Below are 27,099 nucleotides of genomic sequence, written 5' to 3'. Positions count from 1 at the left end.
ACAAATAAATACAATTCTATCCACAAATTCATGGAAGTCAATCGACGAAGATATTAACATATCAATTTGTCTGTAATGTCATAAATTCATCGTCAATGGTATACATGAGAGGATAGGCGCCGTTACTTTATATGCGAATGATCGTCACAATAAAAAAAGATAAATGAATCGTTTGAAAGTATAATCAAGGCAATTGACATTCAATTTCTAATGAGAAAACTTAACAATGTTATCTTCAACAAGGCAATAGCGCGTGAATTGTGTGTACACAATATGAGCGCGAAAGAAGAGCGTCCCCCACTGTACTCATCGGCACGTCTGCATGCCTTCCATTTGTCTCACTAGCCTTAATAACTTCCGATGTACCATTATCCTGTATGACCTCTGCATCTACAAGTGTCTTCCTAATAAGCTTCATAAGTCCTCCATTGGAGTTTTATTTTATTTATAAAGTGCATTAATTTGCAAGGATGAAAATTGGCATTTATCCCGGCACGTATTCGGAACCTGTACGGGTATTATCGTTTTTCTGTGGGACCTGTATTTAACAGGTGGGACACAAAAGACTGCGGCAACGGCGGGAGAAACGCAATTCAGTATATCCCCTCATATCTGGATAATGACAAAATGACGTAAACGGGTTATAATAACTTGAATGCGCGCTCCGAAATGTTTTTTTAATAAGCATTTTTCCTGAAAAATATCTTTTTTGGACAAGGTATTAACAGCAAGACTCGTTGTTTTGTTCACGCTTCTCGATTGTGAATGGCTTGAATCGAGATACTGGTGACGTTTAGCGACGCAACTATCGGTGGCACAGTTTAATAATTGAGTGGATCTATCGATAGCGTTTATCGAAGAACATGACATTCCTTTTATAATAATTTACTTTTGTGTCATGTCAAAACTATAAAAAAGAAAAAAAAGGAAAAAAGAAGAAAAAAAAAGACAGATCAGATATGGTTGTTTCAGTGACGTCGCTTACATATTCGAAGTTGCATATTCTCGATATTTAGAAATGAATGCATTTTGTTTTGAAATGCAACATTGGAATTACTAGTATGTAATGTACACTTTAACATCGTATGTATGCTTTCCATTTAAGTGCTACAGACGTTGTCGTTGTATACGATACATGGAATCCACACCAGCCTCTATAAAAGACAAGCCTTTATAAAAGACCATATGGTAAAAATTATATATTTAATTTGTTATTTTAAAAAATCGTTACCAACCACGTGTATCCGCACTAAAACATGAAGCAAATCATAGACGATATTACTCACGAATCGGATACATGCAGTTCTTCTCATTCCTAGAAATGTTTTGATGAATATACATTGTATCATAAAACAACAAATAAAACAGCAGCTCATATTCAGTAATCAAGAAAAACGAAAATAAAATATGTAGTGAATGAGGGGAGAGACAATATATTAGTAGTTATGTGCGTTTGTGTGTGCTGTGTGATGTATTGCGTCGAGCTGCGATGTGCGTTTTTTGTTTTAAACTCAAGTTTGCACCAATAAAGACGGTGCATGTACACTTTGTGTTACGTACACAACATATAATAATAATATCTTTATTATACCGCATTGAATAATGTCAGTTCATCTTAAGTTGAAGTAAAAAAGTATAGAAAAGTAAAATTCAAGACAACAAAAACAACATATCTATAAAAGAGTACTATGTTTACTAAATCAATTTTTAAATAATGAACTACCTGTCTAACCAGGTGTATGTCTTGAGTGTTCATTATTGTAATAAACTTGTTTGTCTTAGAAAGGCATTAAAAGTCAAGGAATTGTTTCTAGAAATGGCTATATATTTTTGCGCGTTCATTGTTGTAATTGTCACAGGTTGTAATAAAATAAATGTTCTCTTCTACAACATTTCACTTTTTGCATAGTAGGTACTTTAGGTCACTTGTGGCGACCTAGTTCAATTTTCAGCTTATGACTACTTAGCCTGAACTGTTATATCATTTTAATATCATTTCGGTTATGAGGAATTTTTAAATATGGTGCTTGATTAATATCATTTTTTAGTAGGCTGTTCACAATTTTGAGTCAGTTCTATTAATGTCTTTTAGACAGGAGTTGTAATAGTGTTTCCTAAATGTATCGAAAAATGTTTGTTTTGATATACTAGTAGTCTTAATATCAATCTCATATAAGTCTTGTATTTCTTTCTAACCATGATCCCTTGTAACAGTGATGTTCAAGTTCTTTGACTGCATGGTATGTGTAGCTAGTTGGGTCATTATTTTGAATATTTCTGTGATAATTAATGGCTTGATATTGAGCTTTAATAATTGTACTTGTTCTACTATTTATATATTCAATATATAATATATAAGCTTGAAATAGCAGTATTATGAAGTGACGAATATAGCAAGTTCAAAATTGTCATCGAATCCATTAACATTACGGAGTTTAACAAATTTTGTTTTGACACATGTCATATTCAGATAAACGCACATGGCATTGTCGATGGAAATCCTGAGAGAAACGTAGACTTTATTCCAACTGTTGAAAATAACTCGAACACAACGACACAGCCAAGCTAGTGTAAATTTAATTAGTTATGTCGCTTTTAGGTTAATTGATCATATCTAGAAGCAGGCAGTTTAATTGGTTATTTCTATAGGAAGAATTAATACAAACAAATGCGTGCTGTCATGGATGATTGCAAGTTCGACAAGCTCTCAAATAGTCGGAGAACAAAGCCAACAAATAACAATGCATCGATGATGTAATGCACTCAAACGTATGTACATGGCTGCGTAATGCAATCAGTTACTATTGTATATTTCACTGAAGCCGATGACAAATCACGAGTTTTGACCTGGTTATGATTAATATTTGAGGGTACTATTAGTGGCAACTTGATAGATCATGGTGAACCCGGTATCCACTCACTGTGAATGAAAGATATACTCCCCAAATGATTAATTATATATGAGTAGACTAATTAATTTGTATTGCTATTACCAATCGGGCCACAGTAAACTAAGTATTTACTTAACAGATTCAAATAGTGGAACGTTTGGAGCGATTTCTTAAGCTTGTTTTCATTTGAAAAAAAAAGAACCTTGGAAGCCGGATTTGGGGTAATTTCACTGAAACATGTCAGGTATACATGTATACTGATTTTCAATACAAAGGTACACGGATAACCAATAAACTAAGTAAGATGTAGAAACGGTGGGATGCAGAACATTTGGATTACATATAAAATAACATATAAAGCCAAAATCGACCGTTGAGTTATCCCAGTAGAGCCAATTTCTGTTATTCATGTACATATTGTATTATCGCCGTAGAGATAACCCTAAATGATGTCCGAGAGAGTATGATATTGTCTTGCCGGAGCCAAATCCTACTGTTTCAGAGACAATACCAATGTTATCCTACTAAAATCAAATCCTACTTTGTAAGTGAAGATAATAGTATCTTACTAGAATCAACGTCTACTGTGTCAATACGGAGGGTATTTTCTCACTGGAACCAAACCCCATTATGTTAGTGAAGATGATATTATTTCGATTCCTCTAAAATAACAAACAAACTTTTAGTAAAAATAGTACTATATCATCGGAACAAACCGCACTATGGTAGGGAACCAAACCCTATAGTATGGCAATGAAGAAGACATTATCTCACTGGAAGTAGAAGTATTCTAGCACCTTGCTAAACAATGAACAATTGACCAACACTCAATGTGAACTGATTCATACATTCCCAATATATAGATTAAAAATGAATACACGGGTACTGTGAAGGCAATGTGTATTGAACAAATATTTTAAGATCTGATTATTGGAAGTGAAATGAACATGATGTAAATGAGGCACTACTAAATTATAATACGATTGTGAGAAGTGTAGACCATTGATAGTACCAATGCCAGTAAAGACATTATCAATACCATCAGAAACAATGCCAACTATGTTAATGAAGGTGATACCATTTCACGGGAACTGACACCTACTATTTCAACGAAGATATTATCTAACTCAAACTACCTGTCTACATGATAATATCTCACTCGAACCACACCCTACTATAACAGTGAAAATAATTTTATCTCACTAGAGCAAAATCCTACTATATGATCTCGGACGAAATTATCTCGCTAGATACACACCCTACTATGCCAGAAAAGACGAAATTATCATACTGGAATCAGCCCCACTGTGCCAGTGAAGGAAATAAGATTTCACTGGAACCAACCTCTACATTGACAACAAGAACGATATTATCTCACGGCAAGCAAACTTTACTATGTTGGTAAAGACGATGTTATCTTCTCGAACCAAACTTGACATTATCTCACAGGAATAAAATCGTTCGCTGTCAGTAAATATGATTTTATCTCACTGAAACAAACCCTACTGTGTCAGCAAAGCTGGTTGTATCTTTGACAGTTAAGATGATACTATTTCACTGCAAACGAACGATGTCAATTAAGATGACATTACCTCACTGGAGCAAAATCATTAGTCACTAAGCAAACTCTACTATGACTATGTCGTGGATATCACTCGAACTTAACTCTACTTGGTCCGTGAATATAATATTATCTCTTTCTACAATATTAATGAAGACGACCTTATCTCACTGGAAACCTCACTATGTCAATAAAAGAAGAAATTCTTCCACCGAAAACAAAGCTTAAGCTATACAGACACAAGACATGGAAATATCTCCATGAAACCAAGACTTCTAGTTAAACGTAAATATGATTATATGATCGTTACTAACGTTCCGTGTATAAATCTGTGTTATTCCTGTGCGACCACACTCCTTACAATTTGATCGAATGTTTCCGACTGGCCACCTTCAGTCGCTGACCCAGTCGTAAAAATTCAACTTCTTGCCCAGTCGCAGACTAGCTAGAATCGAATAGAGTGCAGTGTCCGACTATCGATTAGTTAATTATATTAGCACATAGTTATCTCGTAATCTACAATTTGGTTGTGAAAAACATGGTGGACCCGGCGTTGTGGTAGTAGAAAGATGAACGATTATACAATTGTAGGAAGGTACTTTAATGTAAGTGGTATACTGTACAATTTTCTGAACATGTACTTGTTCCGGCATTTTGTACGGCATTTTGTACGGCATTTTGTACGGTATTTTGTATTGCAATAGAAAAATTGCAGACGGTGCCGCACAATGTGTTTAGTCGACGTGAAGACTTAAGCAATGACAAAAAAAACATGTGTCCTACTGTTTAAAGACGAATAAGCAAGTTTAGTTTCAACATATTGATATATATATTCCCACATAAATTAATTTTGTCAATATGACAGGCTCCTTTTTAATCATGATCTTTATTTGTATCGTTGATATTAGTCGTAAACGTAACGACGATTTATGTCAGAACTGTTCATACATTTATATAGATTTCGTTTCATTACCACCTCACCCGCTTGAGAATTTTATATTATTGCATATGTATATTAAAACGCGGTGGTCGTCGCGGAACGCGTGTTCGAATTTCATGTAAATAAACAATGTATTTTACACGCGTTGTATACGTCGCTATGAGTCCCATATTGAACAGGACGCGGCGCGACGACTACCGCCCTTTAAACAGTGTACGTGTATGCAATACTCAGGCCCACAAAACGATTATAGCCAAGTCATTCACACCTCCTCAATAAACCGCGCCCTCTAGCGACAAAACGTGTATGTGACGTCAACCAATATCGCTTATATTGACGAAATTTGGTTGTGTACTCGTTCTGCTATATTTCATACGCATTATGCATTTACAATTACGGACGACTTCATAATAATTTTGTTCCGTGCAATAGGCACTCCGACAATCGATATCTTGAATTCTTTGTTTGAATTGAAATACAATTAAATATTCGTTTCCAACCCCTTTAGTAGAACATAGGAGAAAGACTATGCTCGAATTAAATGCCTAGCACGTTTTTTTTTTTCATTGGCTAAGGCAATATCAAACTTATGTTATTAATCTTTTCAGGAACTCGAAACTTCTATTTGACCCCGTTTTCTGTTCACAGTGCACTATAATTTCTCTTGTTTGTGGCATTACTGCCCAGTTTTACACACATTGCAACAAAAAGTCAACAAAAAGGTGAATCGCAATTGAAGTCTTAAAATTGAAGTCCTTAAAATTCGCAGGCTTGGTTTAACGCCCTCAGTGGCAGTAACAGTAGTTGCATAGTAAAAACATCCACCGACACAACCACGGTTTTTGAGAGGGCGTCATCATTCAATATTTGACACTCGTGTTTTTACACACTAAATATGCGTTTGGATGTTAAATATCCAACAATCATTTTATATAAACGCACGTTTTCACAACAATTCTATTCATACAATGGTGTGAATTATCTTCTATGTACTGTTCAGGTTTCCAAATATTAGTCCCGACAATATTGTATTAACTGAACCACTATTTGATCGCAAAAATACATATTCAGGCTTCTTTATACTTCTTTTTTCATTATCCGTTATGAGGGCTTTTTAATTCCTGGTGATGCGTTCTCGGGATTTTTAATTCATGGTGATTCGTTCTCAGCTAATTTCTCGTTCTACGTTATTGGGTGTAATGAATTCCCGGTGGTACGTTCTCGCAACTTTTAATTTCGCGTTATGCGTTCTTTGGCTTTATTTCCCGTTCTCTGTATTGTACGCTAAATTGCGCCACCAATAGTTTAAAATTGGTACACCTGAGTGTTTTTTTATACACTCGTATACTTGTAGTATGAGAGTTCTTCCCATTGGTCAATTCTTCGAAGTGTATGGTGATCTTTTACCAATCAAATCTACTGTTCTATAATGATTACAGTAAGTCTCAGAAGTATTGGGACAGCCAATTTGCAAACTCGCTAGCGAATTGGCAAACTGCTTGGGTTTTGACTAAACAGTTGGCTTTCGAATTTCGCTGGCGCCGTCTTGTTATTGTATGAGTGGTAGGCGACTAACTATGCCGACCCTACTTTAGGTCATTTTTTTATTATCCAAGAAACGTTCCGAGCGCCTGTGGTTTGCTGGTGTGTCTAGGAAATACTTGAGGTTTCATGTACCGTAACGTCTTTTAATGCTAAAACGCTTTATTACATGATTAATTATAGTTTTCTTCTAAATTGTCTTGTTTATTGATTCCTTATTTCGTCATAGTTTTCTAATGGAATATTATAGGGGCTCACCACTTTTAATGATGTATAGTAGACAAGGAAAAAATGTCAAAGCGTTTTTCTTCTGTTCTACAGGGACGTATATTATTAGAATTAATTTTGAATTTTTGAATTTTGAATTAACAGTTTTTAATGTGCAAATTTATTTCATACTTATGAACCCCCTCCCCTCATATTTACTGATTTCTATTACATTTCTAGATCACGAGTTAAAGTCATTATTTTCCCCTCTACAATCATAGATAATTTTCTCGTAATTATCCCATTATTCCAGAAATCATTCCTGTATTTTCCCAAAACTATTCCACCATCCTAGACAACTTCCCTTTCAACTATCCCACCATTCTTCACATCTTTCCTGCCCTGCCCTCAAATGATAGATTTCTCACCTTGCCTTCCATTATCCCACCACTCTAGATAACCTCACTGTGTTGCTCTCCAACTATACAACTATCCTTAATAACTTCCTCTCAAACAATCCTAGATAGCCCCCCCCACTATCCCATCATTCTAGATAACTTACCCACCTTGCTCCAACCCAAACAATCACCATAGATACCCTCCAATATCCTCCAACTTTCTTGCCCGAACTGCACTATCGCACCATTTTAGACAACTTTCTAGCCTCCAGACTATTCTCAAAAACTTTCGCACTTCCCCCCACATTCTAGGTGACTTCCCCGCCCCCATCGCAAAACAATCCCACCACCCTTAATAACCCCACCCCACCATTCTGGATAACTTTTCTAGATTGACGTACGTAAAATTGACATGCATACACAAAATGACATGCATGCTTTTTCACGACTACATATAAACGACTTATTAAATAAATATTTTATCATTCATGTGTGATTCTCTTAAAGATGTGCTTCCAATAGCAAAAAAAAAAAAAAGATTTGTAGTTGATTATAAATTGCATAATATTTGCATTAATGCATTACTGAAAATTACTTAAAAATTCACGAGATAAATTGTAATTTAAATCAACGCAAACATGTAAATTACAAAAAAAAAAAAAAAAATTGGAAAATTTGTGATCACAAAGTATGCATGGTGACTGTATGCTTGAAACATAATTCAACAAGTTAGATTTTTAGTATTACTGGTATTGTAATGCAAGTTTATTTGTGTTCTGGATTGTTACCATGAAAAATTGTAGCACAAACAGTTATTAAGCGCTCTGTAATACATTCTTGACATACGTTACTTGTACTTATAAGCCGGTTGCCTTTGTACCTTGAATAAATAAATATAATATATAACATATTGATCAACAAATGTTTTTCTTGATTTTAGTCATAATTTTGTGGTAAATGAGACGAGTTCCATACCTGTACTAATGACTCATTCAAGTGTTTGATTGAGACATAGTTTACTCCAAGAAAAATATGTCGGAATGAGTTCATACAAATATGTTTTTTACAGAATATTTAATGTAAACTGAATACGTTTTTTCATCGTTTGTATAAATTGTTTCATAACAACAGAATTTGATTTCACCTTGCGGTTTACCTGAAAAAAAAGTATCACTTATTTATTTTATTAATCCAACATGAGTTGCAGTTTACTCCAAATGATTACATTTTTATCCAGTTTTTTTTCTAAAATGGGGAACAGGGGCGCAGCGCCCTGATACTCTTGGCTGGCGCCCTCTTACTGATTGAACTTTAAAGTCATAAATATATTTCTGTGCTGTCGTACGACAGGAAATCTTTCTCAAATATATTTTTCTCTGTGAAAACTTCCCAGCAACACCAGCTGACAATGTGTCTGGACACCAAATACACTAAAATTACCCCCAAAATATTATAATGGCGATAGATACACCGTTCAAATGGCGCAGAAACCTTCCGATATGGCGTTCCCAGGTTGATCCGCCATGTTTCTGTGTTAGCTACTCTCGCTCAACTCCCTCGCATGTGTGTGCTCCCTCTTGTTCACTTTTTCTAGAAAAAACCCTGTTTATCCATTAGAATATTTGAATCAAGTGCCAAATTTGATTTGCACCAATACAAATATGGATTTTTACAAATATTACTTATTTATTTAATTTTACAATTATTTCTTATACATAGATATAAAACAATTGATTAAAATATCCAAAAGAGCTGTATAAAAATGAAGGCACAGGTTTCTTTTCTGTCCTGGCAACAAAATAAATGTTCTTTTCCAAGCATTTGTCGATGTAAATAAATCGTTTTGACAAAGAAAACCTGCATCATAGTCCCTCTATAATACAGTGCCTGCATGCACTTATTATATGAATCACCAAGTCTTTGGCATAAATTCAGCTACCATCATTCCATAGTAACTGGGGTGATAATTTGCATAAAGATGCGGTTGCCAGGTTGAGAGATCAGCTGATCGTAACAATCCATGCAGCATGACAAGTCCGGTATACCCACACGATAATGCATTATTCACATACTTGGCAGCAATGTCTAATATGTCACCTTCATTTAATGTTGTTGCCCATCTTCCACATGCCTGGAGCAATAAAGAAGACAATAACGAATTATTGAGGGGCACAAATTCTTATTATAATGTACCGAGTACTGTAAAATACGTTACTTTAGATACAATTAATTAAATTAATAAAACATTTTTGGTGTTTTATATGGAATTTTTGACGAGATGAATGTAAACATCATTCCTTCAGCAAAAATAAATTTCAAGCAAAAATAAGGTGTTTTACAGTACATAATTTAGTCATAATTTTTGTATAATGTAGAGCTATTAATTGAATAATGCAAAAAGATGACAGTATAACAGGAGAGCCGAGCATTAAATAATAGAAATAGAACATTATCAATCTAAGATCACATCCACAATGTTCCATGTGAATCTTTTGGCGATTTCTTGGGCTAGTGGAAGTGTTCAACCAACTCCACACCTATAAATGTGAATGTTATCCATGTGTGAATGCTATTTGATTCGTGAGAGCATTCCCAATTTATGTTGCTAATTTGCATACTCGCAAGTAACCAAAATGTGAAATGTCGCTTGGTATTAATGAGGGGTCCTCACTCTGGGACAGTTCCATCTGTGATCAAGACACAAAACCGTATTTGCTCCATTAGTAACGCATGCTCTCATGTAAATGACAGGGGTGGTTCTGTAGTCAAAACAATGTTTCCCCATACAATAAATGCACCTTTAGGTTGATGTATACAGACATGTTTTTACAGGAGCAAATACAAATAACGTTGGTGACTTTTAACTCATGAAAATAAGCCGGTGTCTGCAAAAATGCTAATAACTTTTATCTGTAAACATGCATATTACCTTGTCAAACGGTTCTGCATCTGGAGAGTATCCATATGGGCCATTTTTATCATGGGTGTGAGCCAGATCGGCACTAATAACGACAGCGACTGTCTGGTCTATTCTGTTTAAAGTCTGGTATAGGAAAGATCCTGGGTCAAAAGAAAACATGTACAATAACTTGAACACACAATATCTGTTCTTGCACTACGTTACACTAATACAACAATGTTAAAGTACCTGTACATTTTATTTCAATAAGCTAAATGTTGTGGTATAATGTAGATATTTCATTTTACAAGTTTTTTTTATGTTATTTCTGGTTGACTTTGTGTTGTTGGACAGCTGGACATCCCAACTACTCTGAATTCCATTGAGACAATCATTTTTTATTTTCCAGCATGCAGTAAGAGCAATTTTTTGCTTCCAATCACGGTTGCTAAGAAAAAAAAAGAGTAAACGTGTTCTAATAAAGAAAATATGGTGTTTCATTGATCAGAACTTTTTTCTGTACTTTTTAGTTATATATTCTTCAATATTTCATAAAATGAACCCTAATTTTGGAGCTAACAGACAAAATTTGAGTCCATTTTCAGTTTTTACTAAAAATATTTGGCTATTTTTGTCCCAATAAACGGGGCTATTTTGTGAATTTATGATGAAAAGATGGAACTGCTGGTGAAAAGGTTAACATACCCAATGAAAGTAATTCAGGTATCATTTCGTCGCTATGGTTATATCGTCTGCTTGGATGAGATAAAATAACAACTTCTGTAGAATGCGACTTTAATGCAAAGTAGAGAGGAACGACCTCACCCCACCTGAAATGTTTGGAAACCCAAACCGTGAGCCATTCAATACTTCACTTCCATGACCTCTAAAGGTCACACATCCTGGTACTTTCGTTAATATGAAAATCAAAAATGAATTTATTTTATTTCAGTATAATTTTCTAGACTTGATTATATGTTTTAGCTTCTGGAGTAAAGTGTTCCTGTAAAAAGAAGTGTTCTATTAATTGCATGCCACAAAAGTGTGAACAAACATACACAAAAATCAAAATGACCATCAATAATACAGTAGAGGGCACAAAGCATGGCCCCCTAAATGCGAATTTGGTTATAAAGTATTTATAATTTTAAAGCGGGAGGGTCGCCACTTGCGCACGCGCAGAAATTGAGTCCCAAATGACGATAACACACGCTAAAAAAGCAAAGGCTTATGGGTAGAGGCTTGTTTGTAAACAATGACACACTATGGCCAACTGACGCATGCACACGTGACGACTCCCTCGCTTTAAATACAGAAATTTTAATATTTTATAATAGGGACTGGCTCAAGAGCGTGATTGCCCACTAATCTGCTTGCTAATCTAATCTGATTGGATAATGCTGAACTTACCTAATTAAAAGTAAAACCAATTTCTGGATTGGTCAATTAGAATTCTAACATAAATTTCGATTCAATAAAAATTACAGGAACAAAATGATGGCAGATTTAAGAAAAATAAATATGTACAGATTAGACACAAAATAGTGCACTGCTCACACTTTCCACTCCCCCCCCCCCACCAAAACAACAACAGCTTCTTATTGTGGGGAAAAAGTATGCAACTCCCCTCAATGCTTTCAAACAGCCCGGGGTCACCCAAGGCAAAATTGAACAATACACCACCCGGCTGGGACACGCGCGACGGGGATCAGAATAAAGCTCAATCACCCCCTTTATTATTGAGACGCATATTTACCTCAAAGGAAACACCTCGCTATTACCAGGAGGCCCATACCCTACAATGCCACTCACGTTCATACTGTTATCTTTAAGTTCCGACAGAATGTGTTGAGACAATGTAAAATCCAGATCCGCCGTAACATTGTAGCAGCACGGCGGACAGTCGCAATTGTCAGTTTCTGCAACTCCATACGCATTTGTATTCAAATAAAACAAGAAATCTGTTAAAGATGAGATTCCATGTGGGGTACTTAGAAAAATAACATCGGGTCTCAGCTGGCTGATCTTCTGTCCGACAACTTCAGCCGAGTTGTGCAGAGCCCAAGCTTCGGACTTCGCAGTGTGGTTAGTTGTATTAAAATATTTTGGTGCCAATGCTATCCCTCCGTGTGGCAGCACGAATGTCCCGACTATGCGTGCTTGGGATACGTTTAAGCAAGCAGCGCACGCAATAAATAGAACGCACCAAAGCACACACTTTCTTGTTATGGACGCTGCCATCTTTGAGTTGCCCACAATGCACTGCTCTATTGCGAACTTTTGAAAGTATGTTGGGGTGTAGAACTACTACAAAGTTACATTACAACTTCCAATAAACGACACAGAGAATGCGGCAAAGGCCTTCACGCTGTGTGGCGCGGATCGCGTGGACGGGTTTCATGTTCTCTGCACGTAATAAGCTCTGTTATTAAGCATCCTTTTTTGGGGATGCCCGGTGGCCGAGGGGAAGACGTGTAGTGGCGTGAAGCTAGGCGATTTTGTGCCGTACGCGAGCGCCGGTTCGAGTTACGCACGCAGTACGTGTTTACTATAATTTGACGTAGTATTTACCTTGCCGTTTATTCGGTGTTATTTGCTTACTTTACTTCTTATGTCAACAGCAACTATGAGTTTAAAATTATTTCTCAGCACTTGTTCACTGTTATAATGCTGTATCATTACTTTCACCATCCTACTACAGCCAGATCTGAAGGCCTTTGCAGCATTCTGTGTGGCGCGGATCGCGTGGACGGGTTTCATGTTCTCTGCACGTAATGGGGTGAAGCTAGGCGATTTTGTGCCGTACGCGAGCGCCGGTTCGAGTCACACATGCAGTACGTGTTTACTATAATTTGACGTAGTATTTACCTTGTCGTTTATTCGGTGTTATTTGCTTACGACACATCATGACCAGTTGACAGCGTGAACGATGGATGGAAATAATATTGCGTATATTTCCATGACATTTTTGCTAAAGTGTTTAAAAAATGAACAATTTAGTCTCCAAAAGCGACTCTCACAAATTATAGCGTAATTTGTTTTATGTGTTAATTAATCTATGCGTGGTATACCCTCACGTGTGAAAGTAACGCTTGTCGGCTATATGCTCATTTAAGAAATGTACATGCTTGGGTTACGCAGTATATAGATTATACCGGTAACCAAAAAGCACTACGTGTGGAGAGGCACATTTTGCTTCAGCATTTAAAAAAAAATAACGAAATTTTGGGAAGTTATGTCTATTATAAAATAGTGTTGGCTGGCTTCCAGGTTTACCGAAAACAGCGTCCTCTATAGCTTCAACCCGATCTGCTTTCGCCGTCACTATCGGTACTCCGATGATTTACTCTCGATCTTCCTCGACATTGAACAGTGCTCCGGTTGGTACGTTGATCACGGTGTTCATTAACGCCTTCAATGCGCGCGCGACATGCGACATAATTTCTGCAAATTGTTAGCGATTGTTGTGAAAAATGCAATTCTTACTGGCTAGGTTTACGTTCGAGGTCAGGCCACAGATATGCCAGGTGATTTATTCATTACGTACATAATGTTTTCACGGCCCGGAGTGAATTTACATTAAAACGTTTTCTCGTCTATACAGAGAACGTAAAGCGAATAATGTGTTTGTCACAGGATAAGACAAGTACGTCATGGAACTACTACTAAATAGTTGCGTTTTTGTCGACTTAGTGAACGATTGTATACAAATTTTTTAAATATATTTGTATTTAATGTAAGTTCGCGACGAACAGTTTTCATCTTAATTTATAAATAATGCATTTAGTGGGTTCGTATAACCATGAATTGATTTATTTGTCGAGAGTTGAAATGCTTTGAGAGACGAATGTGGCGTTGACATTATCAATGGTTGACATACCCGTACTTCATCAAATCTTACCATAATCAAATGTATATATAGAATTAAGCTCGGAAATACCTCTACAAAATACCTATTCGATTATTGACGTCACTATGACACTATGACCTTTGTTTTCCTGTTTTTACGTTCGATTTCACGCATAACGCGGAATCTCACAGTGACCGGAAAATAATCTGTTAGAATAAACTTATTCATATATAATAAGTATACCTCAATTATTTTCTGTTCAGGGCTCAATAACCGAAAAGAAATATGTACGCATATATCTTAGGCAACAAATATTACACACGCGGGAAATAAAAAAACACACTGAATTTATTAATGAGAAAAACAAGACATCAATAGCACGGTCACTGCTAGCATAGTGGTTGTTGCATCAGACTCATGATCGGTAGACCCAAGTTCAAATCCTACCTCTGACTGAACATCAAAAAGGTCCACCCCTACCCTGGGTGAGTGTGCCACAGACTCAATGGGAAGGCCAATTCCACTGGGCGAGATTCATTCACCAACGAATGCGACTTTGGGGGAACCTTAGTTAAGGTCCGCAGGTGCTTGTGTTCGACCGAGCCTGGTTGACGCCAGGATAGCGCATTAAATTGCCACTTGATGGCCGCACATCCCTGTCATGTAGTCCCAAACCTGATTATGACTTCTGTGGCAAAGATGCACTATGTGTCAGCACTAACAATTTGCACATACAAAAAAAGCCAGGAGAGACAACAGTGATATTCAATGTGCGGAACTGTCGCCTGGCACAAAAAATAAATTAAAAAACAATAGCACAAAAATAAGTACGGAAAAAGTATTTTGCATAGGTTTTAATGGTCCACCCCTAAACGATGTTTAATTTAAACATGTTTTTAAACATTTCTAAATGTCAATTCGATGTTATGTGTTGATATCATTGTGGAGTTAATAATGTAAAGTTGTATTATCTGCTTTACACGTATTATACATTGGTCTACTGTTGTACTATATGACTTGTACAGTCTTATGATAGTTTTCTATTGAATTGACCTGACAAATTTCTAAAATTAATTTACCATCATTTTCGAGTGAGTGAAACAGTAGATGAAAACAGAAATCGTTTAAAAATTAGAAGCTGTAACGTAACATTGCCTTACCCACTTCTGTTGAATAAAATGACAATTTGAAGGATGCTGTGCCACTGAAATATAACTTATATTTTTGTAACAATTTAAGCATGTGATTTAACATTCTTTTAAAAGTAAACAGGTTCAGCAGATTAACTTAGTGGTATTATAGTTCAAACAATCAACATTCTCCTGTAATACACGCCCAGAGTTTTAAACAACGATTTGAATGAATTGCGTGGTGAGGAATTAAATAGTCCTCTGTCCGCGCACAAAACGGGCAAGTCGGGCGACGAGTCGCGCCTTCAGTTTCCTCGTGTTACCAACATTGTCGTCTGCCTGCTACGCGACGCCTCATGCATTGGTCGGCGCATAGCCCCATGAATAGTGTAACACGGCTTTAATAAACAGGTAAGAGTTGAATAAATTATAGTGGTTTACACATTTTTATTAAAATAAAATTTCACACTCAGAATTCCAATTTTCGAAAAAATATAAATTCAAGGAAAAAATAATGTAATTTAAGGCTGTAGCTGTTACTTCTTGAACGTATATTAGAATTGGGTTAAAATGTTACGCCCCAAAATAAAACACAGTATTATTTTATTTTATCAGCAAACCATTTTCCCGTTTTGGGAAATAAATATCATCAATGAAACTGTGCATGCAACGCATTCACCATCAGAGTAACGATCATCGCTGTGAAAGATAAGATACGTTATATCATATGGAAAATTCAGTTCACCAATAACGTTATATTTGCCTCAAACACGGTAAACATATTTGCCGTACATAATGCGTGGGTGTAATCGTGATACTGGTACTTAATGTACTACATTCAGTGTCAGTGACGGTGTAAGAAAATCTACATAAATAATACATTGAATAATATATAAATATAAAAAACAGCAATGGTTATATAAATGAAATCGACAACACGATTAGAAAGGAATGGATAAATAGAACAGATGAATAAATAGATGAATAATACACAAACGAATAAATGAATAAATAAATAAATGAGTAAATAAATAAATAAATAAATAAATAAATAAATAAATAAATAAATAAATAAATAAATAAATAAATAAATAAATAAATAAATAATCGAATATATTTGATTTAATCAAGTATTACATTGTTTTATAATCAAAACGTTGATCAAAATTGTCACACGACAGTGGTCTCATCCATGAATATATTGAAATTAGTTTAAATCAAGTAAAAAACTCAAAAAAGATCATTACACAGATCAAATTTGGAATTATATGTCACTGGTGCGTCAAGATTGTTATTCTCCTGATGTTTTTTTATTCCGAAGGCTTCACCGGAGCCTAGGTTCCATCTGCATATTGTTGTCACACAATTTCAGAGTGGAAGATTGAAGGCCAGTGCATCAATACCATGTGGGAAGATGGTCCAGTGTTGGTTTAATTTTTACACTCACACTATAGAAAAATCACATCCCAAGTTAGGGGGAGGGGTTCTCTTACAACGACAAACCAAGAGGATTGTAAATTACAAACAGATGGGATTACACATACATTTTCAGGAAATTACTACAGTACGCCATTCAGGGCTGGAGGAGTGGTAAGCTGTGGCAACAATAATAGATGGTACATATCCAACCAATGAGGAGCAACAAGTTAGCAACACTGTTAGCAGTAATTGATTCAGTGGTGTCAGACCAATGAGGTTACACTATTGGCAAAGTACATGAAGGACAAACTGAACTCATTAACACACTTTCCCAACAGAGTGGCAGATAAGTATAAACCACCTGTCCAACCACCTGTGCAAGTCAGATCCATCATTATTTTTGCTAACCAACAAATCAACAAAAAACCACTGTCGCATACGACTTATTTACCATTTCCGTGTCACTGAGAATGTTCTAGAACCGTACTGTGTCTGGGTGGAATATTCTATATTTTTTAGAAAATGGTTGAATAGGTAATAGAACACTGTAGGAGGCAATAGAAGGTAATGGAACATTCTAGAAATTCCAGAAGTTCCAGACTCATTATGTATGCTGATGTAATGGTCTATTTATAGACAGTGGGGGTATATATAGGGGAGTTGTTCAGCACTGAGATCAGTTGTCAGGCACTGCAGCAACATATGATGGTGTTACCGACTTGATGGCGAAGGAGCAGTTTATTGGTGCCAGTAATAGCAAAGCAGTACCTAGTGGCACATGGTCGACAGTTATCTACGAAGGACCAGGTGAGACGTAATGATAATAAGACTGCCATTAGAGATACTGATGTGGGACAGGGCAGTAGTATCCGGTGTTTTGTATGTCAGGGTGTTGGTCATCGAGCAGCACAATGTCCATCCCGCGTTACTGATGTCAATCATGACAAAGGTAAACAGTGCCTTCAGTGTGGTGCCATGGGACATGTGGCTAAGTTCTGCCGTAGTGGACAACACAGGGGTCAAGAAAGAAAGAGTGTCAAACCCAGCACTACTACTGGTGTAGCTGCAGTGGTTAAAGAGGAGTCTAATATCAGTGCTAGCTGTGCTGTTCAAATTAACAGTGATGTGCCTAAAATGATTGAGAAGGACCATTTGTTGTTAGCATCGGGGGAGCAGTTAAAGGTTGTGAATGGTGCATGTATGGATTGAAGTGTTGTTGTGGAGGACAGGACTTTGCCTGTGGGTCAAGGGAAGGTTGGTGACACAGCTGTGACCATGTTAAGAGACACTGGCATTATAGTCAAGAAGAGCTTGGTACCAGATGACCAGTATACAAAAAAGATGGGTCATAAATTGATGGTTGATCGTACTGTAAGAAGGGTTCCAGTCGCCATGGTGGAAATTGATACGCCATATTTGAGAAGCACGGTTGAAGCATTATGTGTGCAGGACCCAATCTATGATTTAATTGTTGGGAATATGCCCGGAGCAAGACCACCAGATGACCCGGATCCAGTGTGGAATGTTAGTGGAGCAGTAACAACCAGAGCGCAAGCGAAGAAATCTGGTAAGGTGAAGCCGCTCAAAGTGTGTAATGTAAAGACTGGAGCACATGTAACAAAAGACAAATTAATCGAGATGCAGCAAGCAGACACATCGTTGAAGAAGTATTATAATAAGAGAGAACCAGAAGTGAGAGGGCACCATACAACCAAGTTCCAGGTATATGGAGGCTTGCTATATCGTGTGTATCGGGATCGTTCAGTTCCAGGAGGTAAGACGGTACTTCAAGTGGTTGTGCCGAAACTGTTGAGGACTCGTGTTATGGAGATTGCCCATGATTCAATATTTGGTGGACACATGGGGATAAAGAAGACAGAAGACCGGATTGTGACTAGCTTTTATTGGCCTGGGCTACATCAAGATGTCACCAGTTTTTGTAGGTCGTGTGATGTGTGCCAGAAGACTGTTTCAAAGGGATCAGTTGTGAAGGCCCCATTGGGTAAGATGCCTTTAATTGATATGCCATTCAAGCGTGTGGCTATAGATTTGGTTGGACCAATTACGCCAGCCAGTGACGGGGGTCATCGATACATCTTAACTATGGTGGACTATGCTACACGGTATCCAGAGGCGGTTCCACTTAAAAATATAGATACAGAGACTGTAGCCGAGGCGTTGATTGACTTTTATAGCCGATTGGGGGTTCCAGAAGAAGTACTAAGTGACATGGGGACTCAGTTTGTGTCAGAATGCATGCAAGAAGTATCAAGATTGCTCAGCATTAAGAGACTGACGTCTACGCCCTATCACCCCATCTGTAATGGACTGGTGGAAAAGTTTAATGGTACTTTGAAGAAGATGTTAAAGCAGTTGTGCCATGAACAACCAAGGCAATGGCATCGGTATATTAGTGCTTTACTCTTCGCCTATAGAGAGGTACCACAGGAGTCAACTGGTTTTTCCCCGTTTGAGCTGTTATATGATCGAACGGTTAGAGGCCCAATGAAGATTCTTAAAGAGTTATGGACCCAAGAAAACGATACTCCTGAGATAGTTAATAGTTACCAGTATGTGTTTGAGTTGAGAGATCGGTTAGAATAGACTTTAGAGATTGCTCGAGAGGAATTATAGAAGGCACAGAACCGATACAAGTGTTACTATGATCGTAAAACGAAGAAGCGAGTACTTAAGGAAGGAGATAAGGTGTTAATTTTGCTGCCAACTGACAACAACAAGCTGTTGATGCAGTGGAAAGGTCCATATGTGGTGGAGCAGGTAATAGGTGAAAACGATTATTGAGTGAGGGTAGGTGACAAAATGAAGACGTATCATGTAAATATGTTAAAGTTGTATGTTGAGCGGGAGACGTCACCTCAACCAGGTGGAAGTGAGGCAAGTTACTCACCAAATACAGCCATAGACCTGATGAATGGTGTGCGCATAGCTACAGCGGAATGCAACGAGTCAGATGAAGAGAATGCTGTAGACGAAGATGATCTTCTAGAGTTCTTCTAGGAACTTGTAAACCCAAGGAGTCAGGTAAAGATGTTCAAATTGGTACAGACCTGACAGAACACCAGAGGAAAGAACTGGTGGGTTTAGTCAATACTTATGATAATGTGTTTACTGATTTGCCAGGAAAGACTAAGATAATCAGTCATAAGATTGACCTGACAAATTATACACCAATACGATCTAAGCCATACTCACTACCATATGCAATAAGGGAGAACCTTAGGCAAGATATTGAAGATATGTTAAAAATGGGAGTAATCAGGAGGTCTACATCACCCTATGCGTCACCGGTGGTGATTGTAAAGAAGAAAGATGGATCGAATCACATATGTGTAGACTATAGGAAATTAAATAAGGTCACTGTAACAGACCCTGAGCCGATGGTAACGACAGGGGACATATTTCAGAGGCTACATAATAGTAAGTTCCTGTCAAAAATTGATTTAAGCAAGGGTTATTGGCAGATACCAGTAGCTGAAGAAGATATACCAAAGACAGCATTTGTTACTCCCGATGGAACTTATGAATTTTTAAAGATGCCATTTGGAATGAAGAATTCGGGAGCTACTCTGGTGCGGGGAATCAGAAAATTATTGTCAGGTATGGAGGGGGTTGGAAGCAATATAGATGACCTGATAGTTTATTCAAGCTGTTGGGATGAGAATGTTCAAGTATTATCTGAGTTGTTACGAAGACTGAGGGCAGCGGACATAACAGCTAGACCATCCAAGTGTGTTCTGGGTGCAACATCAGTAGAATTCCTGGGTCATGAAATTGGACACAATTGGGTGAGTCCAAGTCACGACAACATGGAGAAAATTCGAGAAGCGCAAAGACCAACGACCAAGAAAGGTGTCCAATCATTCTTTGGGCTGGTCAATTACTACAGAGACCACATCCCCTTATGCGCAACTATTGCAGCACCCCTGAGTGACCTACTAAGGAAAGGACAACCCAACAAAGTTGTATGGGGAGAGGCCCAAGAGAAAGCATATAACACTTTGCGGGAATACTTATTGGGCAAACCAATTTTGAAGTTGCCAGACCCACAGAAAACATTTGTGTTGCGGACGGACGCGTCTCAGGTAGGAATTGGAGCAGTACTTATGCAGAATCATGGTGAGAAGCTTCATCCAGTTGTGTATGCAAGTAAGAAGTTATCCGATGCAGAAAAGAAATATTCAACCGTAGAAAGGGAATGTTTAGTCATTGTATGGGGCGTGAATAAATTTCGCCTATATTTAGCCGGTGTGGAGTTCATTTTGCAGACGGATCATAAACCATTGTCTTACCTGGATAAAGCCAAGTTTGCAAATGACCGAGTGATGAGATGAGCGATGACTCTGCAAGGATATAATTATCGTGTTGAGGATATTCCTGGACGGGACAATGTGGTAGCGGACTACCTGAGTAGATTGATGGACTGAGGAACTTTTGAACAGTATAGTAGAATGTTATTCGTTTATGATTATATTTCATATTTTATTATATTCTACTGTATGTGATTTTCGAATTTATGTACTCAGAGCTTTATTCAGTTCGATTTGATGTATTGTTGTTTTATTTGAAATTGTTATCATATTCGTATTATTGACGTCGTTGCTAGTCATGTAATATTATATGTTATAATATTCTTGAGAGGGGAGGCATGTCACATACGACTTATTTACCACTTCCGTGCCACTGAGAATGTTCTAGAACCGTACTGTGTCTGGGTGGAATATTCTAGATTTTTTAGAAAATGGTTGAATAGGTAATAGAACACTGTAGGAGGCAATAGAAGGTAATGAAGCATTCTAGAAATTTGTAGTAAGTTCCAGACTCATTATGTATGCTGATGTAATGGTCTATTTATAGACCGAGGGGAGTTGTTCAGCACTGAGATCAGATCGGAGATCTCGTTGTATTGTATTGGAGTTTAAGTATCTAGTTATTGGAGTAGTGGAGTTTTACCGCGTTATTGTACTTGATGTTTGCAGAGTATAATAATACCAGTACCAGTTGAAACCTCATCTGTTGGCTCCGTGTTCGTATTTTATCATCGCCGCCTGGGAAGTCTTTCTGTTACTGTTGCCATTTTGGTATTTGAACCATCACACCTGTACTATACCAATTACAGTAATATTACGTTGCGTGTGACAACCACCAAGTATTTGATACATTGCTACAAATACGACCATGCTATCATGTGGAATGCCAGAGAGATGACATGAAATATAACATGGATGCTTGCACATTTCCAATGTTGCGGATGCTGTGTCCGATATTGCAGTAATCACAGTGGACAAATTATCAGGTTAACATTGATAACACTGATTCTGCTGGATTTTTCCTAAACTTTAGTCACCTAAGCGAACCACTAAAAATTGTAGCTGTCAGACCCAATATTGTTGATAGAACTACAAGATTGTATGCCAAAACAGCCAACAAATGCTCCAAATGTTCAATTGAAGGTGTTCCAGCAACTTTGCAGTGGAAAACACTTTTCCGATCTGTGATGGATCTTCTCTATCCCACTATTCCTGTAGTGATGGAGTTATTTGGTGAATTGCCTTGGGAACCCCATGAATAGTCAGTAATGTCGTTTAATTAACCCTTTTTAATAATTTATGGACATGGATCACATAGTCAAACTATTATTGCCATGTTAAAGTCCCAGATGAATAAACTACTGGCAGCCTGGCTGTAAAGCAGCTGGTGCCTTAGTCACTATATTTAGTTTTAGAGTCATCCAAAGATGCTCCATATAAGATGTTGTGATTACATTGTATTTTCTGTGTGTTTTTTTACTGGCTTTAGCTTTAGGAAAATGTTGTAGGGGACTATAACCCAGCATACCTACCATAACTATTCCTTCCCTAGAAAGTTATGTTGGGTTAGAGGAGTCTACAGTTGTTGTTCACTATAGAAGGATAAAAGGATGCTACGCAGAGGGCAAGCTGGACAAACCTGCAAGATGTCAGACCACGTCCAGATTGGCAGCTGAATAGATTACTTTTTCATTTCATAGTGATGACTCCTGTTCAGGATAATGCGTGTGCATGGCATACATAGGAGGTCTAACACCATAGTGTTGATCAATTAATCGCTTTTGGATGCTTAAGGATGTACTAATTGTTTGACACATACCAATCAAAATTAACTTTTGATATTTTATAGAATATCTGTCTAGGTATATCTAATTGTTCTATGAACATTTAAGAGCATTTTTTGATACTAATAATAATAATTTTATTAACACATAACAAACCTCGGAAGGGATGGTTACAACTACGAAGAATAAAAAAACATAAAAGTACATAAAATGCAGTTTAAAACGCAACAAATATGACGATTAAGGTACAATGAAATCAACATGCGAGTATAACACTATACAAACAACTTTACGGGAATGTACTTCCCACCATACTTGGTGAAAATATGTTACGTAACGAGTCAGCATATTGTTGGGAAATGAGAGATTAGACAGTTCACTGAAACAAACCGCCGGTGATATATTTGTAGGAAGATGGTTTATTATATCGAATACCGCACACCCTGTTTAATCATAGACAGTCAACTTCGAATATTCGAAATAAATGATATACACATAGAATGCGGCATGCATCACACCACCTTGACCAATCACATGTGAATTACATAACGAATCTATAGCAATTATATTATATAGCAACCAGAGTACCTGCAATCACTTACATACATTGCTGACAGTGTACAAATCCACTGAACCATGTGGGCAGTCACAGAAATTAACAATTTGCTGTTATACTTAGCTTTATTAGTTTGACTGCCTGTCTTTGCATTTGATGAGACTATATAGTGTGTATATATATAAAGATATACTACATATTTCCATTATTGAGTCACAATTGTCAATAATATTGTCAATTAGTGTTTTCTTCTTTTGTAAACTATATAACTATATGTATGCGATAACCCGTTAGTGTACATCTTGAGTCTCAACCAATTTGGTGTTTGCCATTTGCGTTTACCATACCTGACCCGACCCTAATCCTAATGCCAAGACACATTCCTGTTAAGAATTGTAGCTCAATAATGATACTCTCTTGTGCACTGTCTGCTGGTAAGTTGGAATGATGTCAAATGATTTAACAAGTCGCGTTTAATTAATTTGCACCATAACATGTTGTTAAATTGAGAGAACAAATGTCTCAACAAATATTTAAGGCTTATTTTGGTGTAGACAAGTCGCGCGTTTAATTAATTTCCACCATTACAAATTGTTAAATTGTGAAAATAAATGTGTGGACAAATATTTGGGACTTATTATGGTGTACGACGTTCTTTGTTTACTTGTTATGGTTTGATGGAATTCAGTTTATTTGATTTACGTTTTTTATGGTAGCTCTGAGCGGGACTCGAACCCACTGCCTTTTCAAGCTAATTTTGTTTGATCTCGATGGTACCTTTGTGTACCACGCCACGACGGTGCTCATTGAGTGGGGTAATGTGTGCTAACTACTTCAAAGTTCCGGTTAGTTGAACGGGGAAGCCAAATCGTTTGCTTCGGTTCAGGTGTGTATCTAGTAGGATTCGAGCCCTTGGCGTTTGTATTAGGCGGTTTTCCATTTCCCATGTTTGATACGCCGTAATATGCGACCACTTCCCCGTTTTATTGTGATTTTGTGAGTGTTTAATGATGTCTTCCTCGACCGTCACGCCATGGCCTAGTTTCAACCACACGGCCATTATGCAACGAAGTGCGTGGCTATTGGCCTTACCCGACTGACTATATGATTGTTCTGTTCAACTGTTAAGCTAGGATCTATTACCGTTATTATCATTATATTGTCACGTGATTTGTTCCACCTTATTTGTAATGTCTTAAGTATCTTTATTGTAATTTGTATATACCAATTCGTATATACCGAGCAAACGACCCCGATTGAAGGTCATGTATTTTGTGACGTCACCAATTCGTGTGTCGGTACGGCTTCTGGAATTGTGCCCAATAATGATAGTTTCGTATCAGTTCGGCGAATTGAGATATTTATTATAGTTCGCTGACAGGCGCAGTTCATATGCGTTATGGTCTGTTTAGCTTCGATATTAATTAATTCGATATTAATTGACAAAAACTATGAAATGAACACTAAATGAACTAGGCATTATTAAGTATAGGATGTCATTAAATTCAAATTGACTTTACAAAAGCATTTTGTTTTGTTTTTTGACATATTTTTTATTACTCATAAACAAAAAATACAGAATTTAAGGAAATAAAGAGCTTTATCATAAATGGAACATGATTGTTTAAACAGTGATCAAAATTAACAATCTACGCATTGTTTTGATGACTGATTGTACATTCTCAAGTATTTTGAATAATCACAAAGTCAAGTATGAACAAGTTTTATAACATTTTTAGATGCGTAACTATCATCTACATTTTACTTGGACGTAAAAACATTGGTCACACAAGATTTCATGACCATTTAAAATATCAATGTAGCAACTCCACTGCTCATGTATTGATATGTAAATGAGTGCATATTTTGGCATCTAAATGACCAATCCACTGAGTACTACTCAGCAGACACTCACCAGATCCTTTAATTTTTTTCCAAAAATTGTCATTCCAGCTCAGCAGTCAATCAGCGACGGCCTTACAATCAGATGACAATTTCGGTTTCAAATACCCCAGGAAAGTGTTCTATGTTCTTCGTGTAATTAGGTGTTCGTATGCAAGGGATTTTTCCACACAAAAACGCCGAATTCGGCCGAATTTTGTTATCGGTTGGCTTAATATAACCCCAACGGATCGTATTTTTGTGAAAGATTGGTATTTTTGTCCAGATTTGTAGGAATCTGAAAAACGCGTTTCACAACTTGTCTCTTATTTAGTTTTATGCTGCATTCAAGATGGCGGCCCCCATATAGTAAATATCGTATTTATTTTACTATCACGTGTGCACCAGCTGACTGTGGTTACCCCCTTTGTATGGTCGGGTTTGCAGGCAACTAATTGCCCGCACCTACGTCAGTTGACTGGTGTACACAGTTAGCCCTAGTCGCCTTGCCTTCGTTTATTTTTTTATATGTGTAAAATAATATCCCTGAACTCGATTTAGGCGCTATATTTAGCATACATTTGGGTGACATGATCATCATATTAACATATCCAATGGTAATACACATGTTGAAACCAGCATATACTCAATCTGATTAAAATAAGATCCTGGTTGGCTTAATTTTTTTTTAATTTTTTTTTTTATATAATTACTATAATTATTATTCATTTTAATTATTTACTATAATTATTATTTATTTTAATTATTTTTTAACGTTACAATTATTTTACTGCAAGAATGGTTTTGTTCGTGAATGCCACCGGGATCTGAACAACCCGCATAGGAACTCTCGTTCCAGTCTCACAATTTACGAGAAAAACAGCAGATTGCGCGAGTGCAATTGTTTTTGTTATGGTCGCCATTTTGTTTTTCGTCAGCGTGAAGATTTCGGAGTTGTTATTGGTAAGTATATTATGTATTTATAGATTCGTTTCTTGGTAAAAAAAAAAACGACAGACAACTTTAGTCAACTGACAGTGTATGTATGATATGATATTGTGAAAATTGAAGCAATTTTGTTTGGATTCATTCGTAATGATGGATCTCAATCACTTTTTGTTATTTTGCGTCGGAGGTTTAATAGCTGCAGTTCGCTTGGTTTCGCTGTTAACGCGAAACCAGAGAGCTACAGTTCCATCCTATGCGAGTTACCATATTCGTGGAGGTAATTTTTACCTCCATGCCCTATTTTACCGACTTGAAATCAGGTCGGGCCGTAACAGCAGTTTTTTCATTATTTTCGAAACTTTTTCATCAATTATTTTAAGGACGATGGTCCGAAATTGGTCGATTTCACGACAAAAACCGCGAAAAATACGAAAACTACAGCGAAATCCCCGTGTTTGCCGCCATCTTGACGTGAATAGGAGCTGTAAATACAAGTGAACTAATTATTAATTTTGTTTCTTTTAGTTTCAGATTGTTAGCTATGTCGTATGTAGTTTTGGTTTTAAAAAGAAGTTTTTGAATAAAGCTGGAAACCTTGCCAGTGGATACACCAGAAAGAAGATTGTCCGGAATACAGATGAAATTATTGTATTGAAAAATGGTTGGCTGTGCCCAGCAGAGCTGATATGATTGTTTTTAGCCTGTTAGAATCAATTTTTTGGTCAAAAAATAAAATGCAGTTGTATTGTCTACAAGGATCACCCT

The 27,099-nt window shown here is 36.9% G+C and overlaps 2 protein-coding genes and 1 long non-coding RNA gene across 3 annotated transcripts in view; 2 read left to right on the top strand and 1 right to left on the bottom strand.

Annotated features, from left to right (window-relative positions):
- Window positions 1-9,205: 9,205 nt before the first annotated feature.
- LOC100372278 (uncharacterized) lies at window positions 9,206-12,679 on the bottom strand. The gene is made up of 4 exons (XM_002736165.2): window positions 12,195-12,679; window positions 11,144-11,268; window positions 10,469-10,599; window positions 9,206-9,670 (listed from the first exon to the last, which is right to left on the bottom strand). Exons 1-4 carry the CDS (start codon window positions 12,677-12,679, stop codon window positions 9,449-9,451), a joined length of 963 nt encoding a protein of 320 aa, XP_002736211.1. The 3' UTR covers window positions 9,206-9,448.
- A 3,014-nt stretch (window positions 12,680-15,693) lies between these two features.
- The window catches only part of LOC144355093 (indoleamine 2,3-dioxygenase 1-like), a 30,172-nt gene continuing 18,766 nt past the window's right edge, over window positions 15,694-27,099 (top strand). Inside the window, exon 1 of the mRNA XM_078010499.2 lies at window positions 15,694-15,829. The gene's annotated coding sequence lies outside the window, so the exon portion shown is untranslated. The remainder of the gene's footprint in view (window positions 15,830-27,099) is intronic.
- LOC144344689 (uncharacterized) lies at window positions 26,277-27,089 on the top strand. The gene is made up of 2 exons (XR_013419245.1): window positions 26,277-26,349; window positions 26,860-27,089. It is a non-coding gene; the product is annotated as an uncharacterized LOC144344689 (long non-coding RNA).

Source organism: Saccoglossus kowalevskii, chromosome 13 (assembly GCF_978046115.1).
Source record: "Saccoglossus kowalevskii chromosome 13, keSacKowa6.1, whole genome shotgun sequence".
Taxonomy (NCBI): Eukaryota; Metazoa; Hemichordata; class Enteropneusta; family Harrimaniidae; genus Saccoglossus; species Saccoglossus kowalevskii.
Note: the sequence above shows the minus strand (reverse complement) of the source record. Positions and strands in the feature narration are given on the sequence as shown.

What these genes read in the sequence shown, in the direction of transcription:
- LOC100372278 (XM_002736165.2), bottom strand. Translation starts at nt 12,679, where the DNA reads ATGGCAGCGTCCATAACAAGAAAGTGTGTGCTTTGGTGCGTTCTATTT. An exon ending in AGCGAGGTGTTTCCTTTGAG is followed by an intron (nt 11,269 to 12,194) that starts GTAAATATGCGT and finishes CAAACATTTCAG; the next exon opens with GTGGGGTGAGGTCGTTCCTC. An exon ending in ACCTGAATTACTTTCATTGG is followed by an intron (nt 10,600 to 11,143) that starts GTATGTTAACCT and finishes CTTTTGACCCAG; the next exon opens with GATCTTTCCTATACCAGACT.